Source organism: Musa acuminata, unplaced genomic scaffold (assembly GCF_036884655.1).
Source record: "Musa acuminata AAA Group cultivar baxijiao unplaced genomic scaffold, Cavendish_Baxijiao_AAA HiC_scaffold_1035, whole genome shotgun sequence".
Lineage (NCBI taxonomy): Eukaryota > Viridiplantae > Streptophyta > Magnoliopsida > Zingiberales > Musaceae > Musa > Musa acuminata.
The window spans coordinates 149,345-164,525 of record NW_027021249.1 but is presented as its reverse complement, the minus strand read 5'-3'; the positions used below and the strand labels follow the sequence as shown (position 1 = coordinate 164,525).

At 34.2% G+C, this 15,181-nt stretch overlaps 1 protein-coding gene across 8 annotated transcripts; it reads left to right on the top strand.

Moving 5' to 3' along the window:
* The first annotated feature begins 1,369 nt into the window (after window positions 1-1,369).
* LOC135665673 (heavy metal-associated isoprenylated plant protein 22-like) lies at window positions 1,370-10,563 on the top strand. Of its 8 annotated transcripts, none has more exons than XM_065177279.1 (5): window positions 1,370-1,574; window positions 6,123-6,269; window positions 8,238-8,289; window positions 8,462-8,537; window positions 8,734-9,198. In XM_065177279.1, the coding sequence occupies exons 4-5, from the start codon at window positions 8,483-8,485 to the stop codon at window positions 9,024-9,026; spliced, it is 348 nt and encodes a 115-aa protein (XP_065033351.1). In that variant the 5' UTR covers window positions 1,370-1,574; window positions 6,123-6,269; window positions 8,238-8,289; window positions 8,462-8,482; the 3' UTR covers window positions 9,027-9,198. The 8 variants fall into 8 exon arrangements, 7 of the variants coding, with proteins under 7 accessions (XP_065033351.1, XP_065033348.1, XP_065033349.1 ...); XM_065177276.1 differs by having other exon boundaries at window positions 8,638-9,198; XM_065177277.1 differs by having other exon boundaries at window positions 1,370-1,491; window positions 8,238-8,537; window positions 8,638-9,198.
* Window positions 10,564-15,181: the final 4,618 nt, after the last annotated feature.

Genomic DNA, 15,181 nt, shown 5'->3' with positions numbered 1-15,181 from the left:
AGGCAACCCATGAGTAGAACAATCAACTAACCAAAATATGCATGACTGTCGCTTACAAAATAAAGAGCTTGATAAATATTCATTGCTGAGAATACCCGACAAATGCCAAGATAAATTAAAACCACTTATAGACCTGTCATGACCATTGTCACCTTAAAAAGGTTCAGAGACTTAGGGGGTTCACTAGGGTATTAACAAAAAGCAAGATCAAATCTTCCAGCAGAAAATCTAATAACTAATTTTATTCTTTGTCGAGATCAAAATGCGATACATACATAAATAAGAAGCCAAGAAATTGTTAGTTAGTTCCTAGCACAAAAAGAGGTAATACTAAGCCACTGAAGCTGTTTGCAGAAGTTAATGGCTAAGGATCCTAAACTTCAAGAAGACTACATATGAGGGAAAAAAGTAACTTCTGAGAAACAATCACAAGGAGTAACATAATGCAGTACTCCAGACAGCTAAGCTAATTACTGAGCAGATGAAACTAAACACTTGGCAATGTAATGATAAACATCAAAGACCAATATCACAGTTTTATGGAAGCCAACTATAACTGATCCTCCTCGGTTAGGGAGTTCGAGAATTCAGAAACTTGTGTCAGCAAACCGTAAAAAGATAAAAAGGGGGTCTCACAACCAAGCAAAATCAGGTCTGATACTACTGTCTAGCATAATCTGTTTGTTGGCCATACAAGACACAATATAGGTGAATTGAAATTCTCATATTCTAATAAATGCAGGGAAAAGTTCGATCAAGTTCCAAGCAATCAGAGAAACGAACCAAAAATTGGGTAAGTAAGGATTATGAATCCAGACCTAACAGTTTAGGTACTGGAGAAGAAAAAGATAGCTTCTTTAACAATATAATCCAACGAGATAACCATCCTGGCGATTACAAGCATCCCTAAAATTGAGAAAATAAAAAAAATAGGGGAAAAACATCAAATCACCTAAAGCGTCGAACGGAGAACAGATTGAACACCGGAAACTTTAGGGGCCGATCGCCGGCGGATCAATTTAGGGTTCCCAGCGCCGGAGAAGGGGAGGGCGGAGCGAACTCCTAAGCGAGAGTCCGTATAGAACTATGCGTGAGGGTAACGAGGTCGATCGAAACCCTATCCTTTGATGCACATACATATCAGTATGGGATATCTCGAATCCACCGTCCATTTACTCCTCTCGTTGATTTGAGCCATTCGATTTAGCATCTTTCTTTTGTTCGACGATGTCGAACGCATATGGATGCGACCGCAGTACGTAAGTCCTCTTTGATGAAGAAGGCGGATTCCAATATCTGAATGATCCAGATCCGGATCCGAAATCCGAAATCCGTTAAAACATCGCTCGGCGTCGTTTTTGGCTTCGCGAAGAGTTGTGAGCGTCGTAGGCATCGCGGGGGCGGGGATCGCGAACAACGGCGGCGAGCCTCCGACCGCTCCATAGCCGGACCGATGGCGCGACGCACGGTTTAGCTGCTCCTTCAGTTTGAGTTGTGTTGTTTGAAACCCTTGGAATCTGCTCTTGCGAACATCTCTTGATGGTGCTTTCGAATTATTCGCTTCTGGTTTCCGGGTGGGCGTCGCATTTAATAGATGTCCAAGATTGTTGTGTTAGTTGTTTCTTTTCGTGGTATTTGTGCATTGAATTCGTCTCTCAGTTATGTTGTGCCGATCGTTTCGATGGTGCGAAAACTCGGTGCTTTTTCCCGAGTAAGATGGATCCTATTTTGTATGGGTTTCTTTTAGATCTTTGTGTTTCTTTGGAAGTTTCCTTAAAATTTGATGAATTTTAATGAATTATAAGTGCATAAGAGATCTGTGGCTTATGTTCTTTCTCACGATGCTTGAAATGCAGATATGCAACTAACGGAATTTTCAGATGATTAGTTCAATGAGGAAAAAAATGCAATTTTGCTAAACTTCGAAAGGTATCGATGTAAGATAGTTTTCTTGATACCCAGTTCAAACCATGGGTGTAGGATTCATCTTGAATCTGCTATGAACGCTTTCATGACAGTGTCACCAGATGGAAATGCCGTTAGGGACTAGGGAAACGGTGGGATAAGGTATATGTAAGTAAGAGGGGCAACATGCATATATATAGTATGCACAACATGTTTTCTTGGAGCATACCACTAAATTTTGGTTTCAACTAAATAGTAAGGAATAAGGTTGGAGGAAATATATTATTGGAAGAAGATCCTTGTGGAGGCTGTTTCAAAGATTCAATGTACGAATTAAGATCAATTCTTTGATTATGTTAAGCCAGAACTGGTATCTTATTGAATAGTTTTGTCGACCAGAAAACATTATGCAGAATTGAACTTTCTTAGAGGACTTGGTTAGAAGGACAAATAAACTCTAAAACAAGGCTTGTATCAATCTGATTAAGAGTTTTCTTTTTTCTATTTTCACATTGGAAAAATTATGATGTAAAACTAAAAGTCTCCTTTCGCTGTCCTCTTCTCTGTATACAAGTTAAGGCAGCTTTTATGGATCGTCTCCATTTTTGGTTAAGAGGAAGCGTTTTAGTGCCTTCGTGGACCATCACATAACTTTGCCTACAATGATTTAAATAAAAATATCCCAAAGCATCCATGGAATATTTAATGGGTACAAGGTTGCATTTGTATATACAAACAAGGAATACTATTTTGTGTACTGGACCCATATACAAAGAAAAATAATGAAACAAACAAGTGGATTTTACGAAAGCACACTCAATTTACAAAATTGTAATTTTAGCAAAGGAAACACATGTAGAGCAATTATACAAATACCATACTTGGGAGAGAGAGACACTGATGTTCTTTTCGATTATCTCAGTTGATTGTTGAGGTTGCTCTGGTGACACTAGATCCTAGATAGTTGGGCATTGGTTGATTGTGTAAAGATAGGTATAGTACTGACATGTTTTATGACCTCTGGGGCTTTAAGGGTTATGCACCAAGTAGTATAGATAGGATAGTAGGAAGAGAGTAGAATAAGAGAGAATATTTTAGATTAACTAGAAGTCCTCTGACTTCACCTTGGTGGAAGAATATGGATTCACACTATTTACACAAATTTTAGGGAAAGCAAGCTTTTCATTTTGTTCTACGATATATCTGATTACCTTTTTTTCACCTTTTTTATAGAATCCTCAGGTGTAGGAAGAAAGAAATAAGAAAAATAAATGATAAGAGTTATATCCCTTTAGTCAAGACTAATCAATCATCCTATTTTCTTGGGAAGATGCACTTTTAAATTTGATTGACATATAATCTACCCTTTTCTACAAAATATTCGACCGACATTGATTTTCCTCTTTGCAGAGAATCTTCAATCAAGCCTAAGTTCTTGTTCTCCTTTCATCTTTTATTATTATTATTATTATTATTTTTGCTGAGCAATTTAGGTAAGTGTTTTAGAGATAATTATAACTTTTCTAGTGATTGCGGGTGGACTTCTCATGTAATGATTGCTATTTCATGACAGGGTGAATTTGAATGGTTAACTCAAGTGAAATTTCAAGTGGTTGTTATCAATGGTCACCTGAGTGGTCTTGTGATTGAATCATTAACCCAAGGGGTTTCTAGTTATTCTGAAATGAAGCATGGTGGAAATGAGATAATTTTTTTACTGGGTGTGCATTATTTCTAGTTATTCTGATATGAAGCAAGGTGGAAATGTGATAATTTTTTACTGGGTGTCATTACTGATATGAAGCACTGTACATTCTTGGATTTAGGTGCTCTGTGCTTGTACACTTCACATTTGAATCCGTAACTTTCTGAACCATTTCCTGAAAGAAGGCAATTATTGCTCGTGAATATTGGAATGCCTCGCATGGTCAGAAGCTGAAGCTACCTTAGGGGTTCTTCCAAAATTTTGCATGAATATCCATGCCTTTATCTCTATTGTTTTTCTTTTTCAATTCAATAACTGGATTTTTTGTTCGGTCCAAATAACCTTGAAAACTAGATTGTGGGCAGATCGTCCCTGACAGCCCATGACTAGGAGTCCTGGGACCTTGTCCAGTGTTGAGGTCTCTTAACTTTTTAATTGTTAATTTTTAATTTTCTTTTGCACATCCTTGATTGAGATGTAGCAAGGATTGAGCTGGCTTCATACATGATCAATTATCTTTTTTCCTTCTGTATTCTTTTTAACTGCACAAAGTTTCTTCTGCATGAACTACTGCCTCTTCCATCTCTTCGAGTTTCAGATACTGTTCTTTTTCACTGGTTGTGTTCTGCTTTTGATTGCATGAGGACTTGATGTGTTAAGTTCTTTTTTTAAGATGCACCAATGTACCAATTTGTTGCTGATATCCGTAGAAGAAAAAGAAACAAGTCTTTTGTTGTGTGATCTTGACATCTTTTCGGCACTTAAAAAGTTTGAACATATATATTAGTAAGATAACAATTTGAGGCCATCATTTTTTTCATCTATTTGGTATGTCCAAGTGACTTTCTAGCATAAGGGCTCATATGTTTTGAAAATTTTACCTGAGCATCAGTTTATCTATGTTTTCTCTTACTTATGATTTGCATTCAAAGGGCTAATTATAGATTACTTCATGCAGTTAGACCTTTTTAGCATTTCGATCTCTAGATTAAAAAATTTACATTGGAATCTCTATAGTTATGAAAGTGAAACATCTAACTTCATTTATCCTAACGCCATCGGTTTTATTCGACGGAAGTATGAAAAGATGGGCAAAAAGATAATTTCAACATCTTAATTACGTTTTCGATGGTTGTGGACGACGACGTCGTTGGGGCCATGGGTGACCGTTGTAGATGAGGAGAGAGAGCGATGACGAGAGGCGAGACAAAGGGAGAGGAGGAAAAGGACAACGCAGAAGTCGATACTTTAGATCTATATCGGCATTGCTCGATAACTGCGTCGGCGCTAATGCAGATGCAAAGCAGCGAAAGGGTCACTCAGCATTTGCATCGACCCCGACGTAGATGCAGAGTGGCCCTTTCGCCGCTCTACATTTGCGTCAGCATTGACACAAATGCTAAGTGACGCTGATGCAAATGTAGAGCGACGAAAGGGCCACTTGACATCTGCATCGGTGCTGATGTATATGTACAGTGACGCCGTCGTAGATGCAGAACGTTGACACCTGCGTCGTCCTCTTCCTCCTCTCCCTTTACCTCACCTCTCGCCATCGCTCTCCCTCTTTATCCACAACAGCCACCCACGACCCCCAACAACTCCGTCGTCCGTCTCCATCGAATTGTAATTGGGGCGTTAAAATTATCTTTTTGCCCATTGTTTTTGTGCTTCTGTTAGTAAAACCGATAGCGTTAGGATAAATGGAGTTAGATGTTTCACTTTTATAATTATAAAGATTTCAATATAAATTTTTTAAGTCTAAGAACCGGGACGTTAAAGAGATCTAACTACAAAGGTTAATATGTAATTAGCCCTCATTCAAAAACAAAAGAAAAATAAACTCTTGCCTAAGATTATGTTCCTGGTGGAGAAATAAATGGCATGTAGCTTGGTAAAAAAAAAAGAAGTAAGTGATTAAAGTTTTGAACAATGTTTGACAGTGAGATTTCTCTATGGTGCTAATCTCTGACCTTTGAAATATGACTCTCCAAATGCATGTAAACAAAGCTGGAAGCCGCCCATTTAGGTTATTCTTGTAACATTTTCATCTAGCAAGAATATATTAGGAGGTCTGGAATGAGAGTTAAAGCAGAACACCTCATTCCTTCTTTGGTACTGACCTTTATGTTGAATGACTTGATCCATGGAGAAGGCCAACGGTATCCTTCTCCAAGAGTTAGGCTTAATATTAGTAACATGTTTCCATCAGGGGCTTGTGAATGAATTCACATGAACAATCATTGTATCTGGTCTGACTTCATTTTTCTGTGGTGCATGTTTTTGACATGTTACTCTGGATATGCATTTCCTGTTCAATGCAGCAGCTGTGATCCATGATGTCCACATCAACTACCTGATGCTTAAAGGGCAGCTGGATGTCAAAAAATCAATTGCTTGCTAATCATATTCAAATGATCTTTTCGTGTCTTCTGAACTCATCCTTTGAAGGGACAATTAACACAAGGAAACTTGCATGAGTCACCAACCCAGCTGAACCTTTCTTCTTGTGCAGGGTGAGCTTTCTTCTCAAAGCTGTTTTCTGATGTTGTGGAAGCTGCAGCAGCCAAATGCCTGACAGCCAACCAGGTTTTGTAGCCTAATTAGTAGCCAGAGGACCACACACAGAGTTATAACTGGCATCTGCAAGTGCAATTATTGGGTTAGTTTAATGCCTCATTTGATGTGAAAAGTACCCTGCCTGCTACTTGATTCAATTTGAGTCTTCATCAATACTTGTTCAGTTGCCTGAGCTGTAGTCATGCTGTTCATAAGTCAGAGAGAAGGATGTGCAAGCAATCATCCATTTTGGCATATTTGAGGCATTTTAGTTAAAATTTTGATATTAGTAGCAGAATTACATGCATAATTGAAGCATCATCTTTTAATCATATTAGGTAGGTTCTTAATGTTGTTTTCACATAGTTGTGTATTATACAGTGAATTTGTAGATGTAGAAATTTCATACTTAGAATTAACTTTATATATATGTATAAAGAATATGGTTATGAGATATGGATTGAACATGGACTTGATTAAGTTGGATATTGGTGGAACAAGTGGATCAATCAGTTGGACTGTAAGATTAATAAAGTTTTCTAAAATTAACATATAATTAAATATTATAATAAAAAATATAAAATATATGATAATATTATTGAGATAATAATGAATATATTTTATGATAAATGACTTAAATATCCATAAAAAAAATTCAGATGTCTTTGATGGTAGATAAAAAAATATTTTAATATTGAAGAGAGAAGAAAGGACAAGGAGAAAAATAATGGGAGATTGTAGGTCTAATCACCAATGTTTCACAACAGTAACCTACTTGTGGAATCATACTTCATAGCTCTGCTGCCCTATGTTTTATGACATGACACACAGATTTGAAATACTATAATCTTGAATGGTTTCAGACAACTGTTTTGGCAATCAACCTGTGGATGTCAAAATAATGTGTTCATCCCAGACTGTGTTGAGCTTATCCTAGTTTGACTTGTGAATGTGGATTTAAATTACTACATTTTATGATAATATTAATGCACTACTACATTTGATATAATGAACAATATATTCTCTATAATAAATTTAAATTTGGATTACTATATTACGGTATCAGATTATATAATAGGATATCGATTTTTTAGTTGGTACCGGATGATGTAGGTCGATGTATCGCCCGATATAAAGATACCATCATGCCATATCGACATGATAAATTATTGAAATCGGTATTTATTTTTTTCCTTGTTTAAACCAAATTAAAACGTATTATGTCAACATCATCGATAATAATAAAAGAATAAAGAGCAAAGGAGGGGGACTAATCTAGTAACTTGCAAGGTGCATGCAAAATGTGTGGCCTTCTCTTGTTTCAGTTGTATGAATTCAAGCCTATTTATAGCTGTGGTATAGGAATTCAAGCCTCTTTCATTTGGTGCAATCATTCACTAACTTGCAACCACAGCTGCCAATGGCCACCAGACACTAATTCTCCACAAACAATGCATGGAAAGCAAAAAAAGAATGAACCAAAAGAGCAAGTGCAAACACATAGGAAGATTATATTTATTGTTTAGATCAACCTAATATTGGTTTAATTATCAGAATGTAATCTTAATCTATTCATAAGGTTGGCATGAGTCTTCGGAATTAGTTTTCAGAAGCAATTTTCTTCTGCTTAACATCTAGAATTGATGAAGTGCTGTGTGCACAGTAAAATGAACTGTTGTTAGCATCTAATGCACACACACATATATATTTTTTTTGTATACAATGTAAGCCAAGAAAATATAATTTGGGGATATATAACAATTTTATAATTGATAGTTCACATTTTATGTGGGATTAATATAATCATAGTATCATAGTGAAACTAACAGTGCTTCAATATGTTACCTTATAGAATGTATATTTATTACATATACACTAGCTTTCAATGAAACCTTACACCCTTGTTCTTATAGTGGAACATTTGCATTGGCCTATATATAGTCTATTATTCTCACTACCTTGTCAGATAAATACATTGCTGTTGTCCCATCTCTCTCGCTCTCTCTCTCTCTGCGACTGAGGAGGAGGAAGAGACGATGGGTGCGTTTGATCACCTCTCGGATTTTTGCAGTGTCACAGAGACAAGGAGAGCATTGCAAATAAGGAAAAGGAAGCCGCTACAGGTGGAGAACACAGTACCATGGCAGCAAGCAGTTCTTTTCTGTATTCTAGTCTGCCTCAGGAGAAGAAGAGGATAGAATAAGCTCTTCTCTTTCGCTACTTGTTCAGTGTACTCCGACTTGTTCTCACCATCAGCTTCTTTGTTTTCCTGGCCTGTGTTGGGTCAATCATCAGACTGTCGATCTGAAGGTGAAGATGGACTGTGATGGCTGTGAAAGGAGAGTAAAGCATGCTGTGAGCTCAATCAGAGGTACAATCGACACACCTCACTTGATTTCCTATCGTTTCTTGGATCGTCAGTTGGAGATTTGTCCTTGGATCCTGCATTCATCTTTAGATCATGCTAAAAGCTTGCACAGAAGAGAGTGAAGTCCATTCGATCGGATGTATATGGATCGCTGTTTCTGGTAGGAGCACTGACAGACATCATCGAAACTTGTGGTCAGGTGTGACGAACGTGAACGTGAACCGAAAGCAGAGCAGGGTGACGGTCACCGGCCACATCGAGGCAAAGGAAGTGGTGAGGAAGATAAAGAGCACCGGGAAGAGGGCGGAGGCTTGGCCTTACGTCCCCTACAGCTTGGTCGCGTATCCTTACGTCGCCGGCGCCTACGACAAGAAGGCCCCAGCCGGCTTCGTTCGGAACGTGGCGCAGGCGGTGGCGAGCCCCAGTGCGCCGGAGGAGAAGGTCTCGTCGCTCTTCAGCGATGAGAACCCGAACGCATGCACTGTGATGTGAATGAACTCACGTACTGTTGTTATCTTCTTGGATTAGTATGCACGTAAATAGGGATGCAGGTATGTATATATCCATGCGTACGAATGTAGACCACATATCATATCTGCATGAACTGTTAGGATGATTTGATGTGAGGAGAACCCATGCATGCATGTCTCTCTTGGTATTATAATAGTATGATCACCTTTTGCTATTTGTTGAAATGAAATTAATTGAAATATTACATTTATGATTAAAAATTAAATCCATTTTAGATGTGCTTATTAGTATAATCTCGGGTTTACTCACTCACCACATTAATATAGAAAAATAAAAGATTTGAGTTTAATGTGTTAAGTATAATCCAATTCTTAATTGTTAAATTATACTATTACTTTAATTGAGTATTTGGTAACTTAAAAATATTAATAATTAAACTAGCATGACAATCAAGAGGTCAATCGACTACGATAACCGAGTCAAATTTGAATTAGTAAGTAATTAGATCCACCCAAACATAAAACCATGATCCATAAATAAAAAAATGTATATTTTGTTTAAAGAGCATACTGCCCTGACTCTTGCTTGAGTTGTTCATTTGAACCTTCATCAGGTTCTAAGTAATTAGTCATTCCATAATTGACCAAAAAAATTATTATTATTTGACTAGCAGAATAGGCCTTAATTGGACTTCTTATCTTTCCTCAATTTTAATTCTAGATCACATGGATTATTATGCAAGTTATATACCAATGGATGTCAAGTCCACATCATTGAGGGAAGTGGATGTGAAGACATGGTTTCACTGGTGGGAAGTGACTGGAGCAAGAAGAAGAACTTGATGCATAGAGTGGCATCTCTCCCAACCAGTCTTCCTTGTGATGATGGCACTGTGTAATCTTGATTCTGCCACCAGAGAGTTGCTGAAGGAATGATTTCAGACAAGCAAATGCCTGCTTTATTCTATATTCCTTTTTGCCAAAGTTGAACATTTCAAGTAAGTCTCTCTCTCTTTCTCTTATCTCAGGACATTCTGGATTTGTTATAGGAAGTCAAGATTTCTGGTCACTTGGGAAATTGGAGGAAGATATGCAAGAATTTGCCTTTATTTTGATCCTTCATTCCTGTCTGGGAGAGGAACTTAATCTGATTCTGAAATTTCCATCTTTTTAGCTTCAAGAAAATAGAAAGATACTTCCATCTCTAAAACCCTTCTAGTAGGAGCACACTTTTATTCCAATCATTTCCTAATAGTTCGATACTTATGGTTATCACATTTAAATTGGCCAATAAAAATACCACAGGTTTCAATTCAATTTAATTTATTTTTTGGTTAAAGAGTATGAACAAAAAGAGAATGTTTAGACCAGTTAATATTCAAGAACTTGCAGTCAGAAGCTGGTCAGATCTGTTCAAGCAAGCAGAGTTTACATATCCAATATGATACAGAGAACCATTCCTTTGTGCAATGATTGTTTTCTTTATCTGTTCATGGGATCACAGTGCAAGCCTCACCAAAGGATCAGCTTCCTCAGCTGAAGAAGCTTGTCAGGAATAGAACAAATCAAACAGGAAGAGTTCATGCATGCTTCCAAAGTGTAATAAGTATCCTGTGATAATATATCACTGATCTTGTTTTCAAGATGAACAAGAGTTGGATAAAAGGAATTCTTTTCTTCTTCAAAAATTCTCATCAAACATATTTTTTAAGACAATGATTGTCATAAAAATTATAATCATATTATTGTTATATAAAAATTTTAATATCAAATTTTAAAATTAAGTAACAATATATTAAATTTAAGATGTATATATTTCGATATCATTCACAATATTTTTTTTCTTCTAATGTACATAATTTATTATTGTCGGATCCGAAGAAGCCGATAAGTAATAGAGAATAAATAGAGCTTATATTAGATCTGCAGTATTATATAATCATTAGGATGCTCTATTTATTTATAGGTAAGAATAGAGAAATTATAATAAGTAATTATGAAAGTTTTTCTCATCAATGTTATCCCTAATAAAAAGAATCCAATCAAGATTATAATATACCTTATTCAATCAAATATGATTACATAATATAATATTCTTCCACTTAGTACATTAATTAATAAGATATAAATAAATCTAAAATCATAGTAAATAAAATAAAAAAAATATTTAAAAAAAAATAAATTTTTAATTATATTTTAAAAAGTTTAAAAAGTATTTTATGTGACCATGAATCTTATAAACAAGTCAATAAGTCTAATAAATATAATAATATATTAATTTCGACTACCAATATGAGTCATAGAGATTATTTATCATTAATATTATATATATTTTTTATATACCATGACATTAATATTATTTTTAGTATAGTTCATAACGACCTATGTAATTTGTTTGGTTAAATTTTTTTTATTATATTTAATCATTATATATATGATAATAAAAATAAATAATTTTAATTATGTAAACAAAAGATCAATTATGATACCAACTTAAATATGCATTATAATATTTTGTATGGATTACAGTGACCTTAGGCTACAGTGACCTCCATTTATTAGTAATTAATATAATAAAACTTAAGATTTTAATTAATATTAATTATTTAAGATACTTTCTATCATATTACATAGAACTGTAAGTACTTATCTTCAACGACTTAACAATTAGTTTGACGATGTGAAATCCTGAGATAAAATTTTATAATAATAAAGCTTAATTAGTGACCTTAAAACATACCACAAAATTAACTTATATTTTTGATAATATAATTTACATTATACAATTCTTGAAAATTTACCCACTAGCTAATCCTTTGATGCAATATCAAACTAATGAGAAGTCTACATTATCCTTTGATAATGCAGATCAATTTGATAATGTAGACTTCTAATTAATGCAATTTGTGAATCAACATATGAACATTATATCATTTCAAATTGATTTGATCTGAGCATGTAATCCTTTGTCTTTTACATATATCTTATTATTTTATTTATAATCATCCAATAGTAAATTTATGGATAACTTTATATTTACTTAGTATTCCTTATGACAAAACTAATATATGGTGTGGTATAGATATAAGCATATAATTGACTTTCAACTACACATTAATAAGAAATATTTTTTATTTGATTCTTTTTTAGATTATTTTTAGAACATTTGCTTTGAATAAAATTTTCACATATTACTTGATAATATATGTATTATTAGTTGAATAAAGCTGTATACTAAATCTCTCCAAGACTTAATCAATATATCATTTTTTAAGTAATTTTGACAATCTTTGAGATCTATCCTTAAATATATTAATACTAATAATATAAGTTATTTTATTCATATCAATTATTTTTAAATTTTTGATAAGAAATATATTAGTCTTATGCAATAAAGCAATATTATTATTAGTAAGCAAAGATCTTCAAATATAAATATTATTTTTATTGGCCTTCAAATATAAACATTGATCAACAATATATATATATATATATATATATATATATATATATATATATATATATATATATATATATATATATATATATATATATATATATATATATATATGAAGGAAGTAACGATGTTATGAAACTTTATAACTTTATATACTATTGTTTAGAAGCTTATTTAAGGTCATAAATTAATTTCTTAAGTTTACAACCTAATTTTTTATTTTTCTTTTCTACTAATCCTTAGGTTTGTTTCATATAAATTTTCTCATTTATATTTTTATTTAAAAAATTAATTTTCACATCAATATGATATAACTTAAAATCATAATGAGCTATTAATGTTAGAACTATTCTTACAAATTTATTTAAAAATTAAAAAAATATCTTGTTATGTTCGATATCGTTTTTATGAGTAAAATACTTGGCCACAAGTATAATTTTATACCATTCAATATTGTTCTTTGAGTCATATTTAATCTTAATGATCAATTTACAATCAACACTTTTATAATTATTCGATAACTTGATAATTTTTCAAACATTACTTTGGTCTATTAATCTTAACTATTCTTTCATTACATCACATCACTTCATTTTCATTACATCACATCACTTCATAGGATCATTGCTTTTCTTGTGAAAACAATAAAAGATTCTCTTAATTTCTATAATCATAAAAAATGATATCTTTTTCTTTTCCTGATTTTTGTGCATGTATCATGTAATCATAAAAAACAATAAGTCTTCTTTCTCCTTGAGATTCTTTTCAAGGTTTTTGATTCTTGTATCGCAATTTTTTACATATATCACATAATTATCAAACAGTACAAGTTGAAGAAGTGCATACATGCTTTCGAGGTGTAATCAGTACACTGTAGATGATGTAATCATCAATCTTGTTCTTGAGCGCTAAAGAGAAAGGCTGAGATCAACTGAATTCTCTTCCTCCCCCACTTTGTTCATCTCCTTCTGATCTCTTCTTTCTTCCTCTTTCAAAGCACTCGATGCTGTGTCCACCACGGTACCGGTTTTCTCCCAGCCCTTGAAGTCCTCCAACTTGAAGGTCGGTCGCCAAAGTGGCGACGCAGCCATCTTCTGCCGCTTGCTTTCATCTGTTCTGATGAGGTCTCTCATGGCTCTGATGCTTCCAACCAACGAATAAAACTTCTCCATCTCTTGTTGTTGCTCATCTGCTTCAGTAGTAGTTGAGGTTGGAGTCGGTGATGTGGCTGGCGATGGCCTCTTTCTTCTGCCACTTCCTTTCTCCATTGCCTCGACTAAGAAATCTAAAGATCAGGGGAAGAAAGGGTTGTTGTTGGAATGCTCTATCTCTTCGTAGGACTAAGGATGGATAGTGGAAGCAGTGAACATATAAAAGAGAGGCCACTTCCAGAATTCCAAGCAAGTAGAAGCTCCGAAAAAGAAAGGCTGGTAGATTCCAGTGATGCCTTTTAATTTTCTTTTCTTTTAATTTATTTTTTATTTTAGAAAATAGCAATCGGAATCTCTTTCTACATCTTATGTACACATCAATATGCATTATTGAGGAGCTACAACAATGTGCTCTAAATTACAGCAGCCAAATACTATTCCTGAAGCTGCCAGTTTCTGTATTCATGTCATCATTGTTCTCATTTTAGTAGCATGTCAGTAATCAGATACAGATATGCAAAACATGTAGCCATGCTGAATTCATGGAGGTTATACATTCAAATACATCTGTCATACCTGAGTTTATTCCATATGGAATAAGATTATAAATTGAGAGAGAGAGAGAGAGAGAGAGAGAGAGAGAGAGTCAACACAAGGGTTCTTAGTGGGTCATTCTTTTTGCTATGGAGTGTGCTGTTCTTCAGTAGATTTAGGTAGGAGTTGTCATGTTGTTGGAAACATGATATATGCACTGTGATGTCATCCATCTGACAATCTCCTTCTCAAGGGAACACTCCATGATCCACTTGGTGGACCATTTAATCATTCAACACCACATCAAGAATATATATATGTAATGTTATATATCAATATTGTTCTGGAACAACCAAGATTGATTAGTTTCCTTGCAGAGAGTTGACAGCCACAGCTAAGGCTCACATTTGATTGGCCACTTTCTACACTTGTCATTAAATCTACTATCCAATATATCTTATATCAGGTCTTGGCAAAATTTGTGATCCTCCTATGAATCAATTCTTATATTAGAATGCTTGTAGCCCTCAAACTAAAAAAGCTTTTCTTTCTGCATTATCATAAAACCAAACTAGATTAATTTAGCTTGAGGCTACTTCTAATGCTAGTGAGATGAGAAAGTTGGATATTAGCACCAATTGTAATGCTAGAGCAGGAGCTGCTACATTAACATGCAGTAAAATATAATTTTAGTTCATTGGACACTTAACTTTACTTGACTATCCTGTAAAAGAGGCTCACTGTTTCAGTCAATTCTTATTCCAAAGTTTTAAATTATAGTTGAAATAGTTATTTTTATTTTCACCTCTCTCCCAAAGCTACAGTGAACACATCAGAACATTTCAGCTCCGAAATTAATTCATTAAGAATTGGAAACCTCTTAAAATAATTTTTTTATATTAAGATACTAGTTTTGGTTACAAGATTGACTTTTAGAAAACCTCATCCAACAAATTTAAAGGTTTTAACTTGTCCGACGAATCTCGTCTTTGTTACTTATCCTTTTCTAAAAAAATAAAAAATAAAAAAATAAAG

What these genes read in the sequence shown, in the direction of transcription:
- LOC135665673 (XM_065177273.1), top strand. Translation starts at nt 8,203, where the DNA reads ATGGGTGCGTTTGATCACCTCTCGGATTTTTGCAGTGTCACAGAGACA. An exon ending in GGAAAAGGAAGCCGCTACAG is followed by an intron (nt 8,290 to 8,461) that starts GTGGAGAACACA and finishes GTCAATCATCAG; the next exon opens with ACTGTCGATCTGAAGGTGAA. An exon ending in TGCTGTGAGCTCAATCAGAG is followed by an intron (nt 8,538 to 8,637) that starts GTACAATCGACA and finishes TCATGCTAAAAG; the next exon opens with CTTGCACAGAAGAGAGTGAA.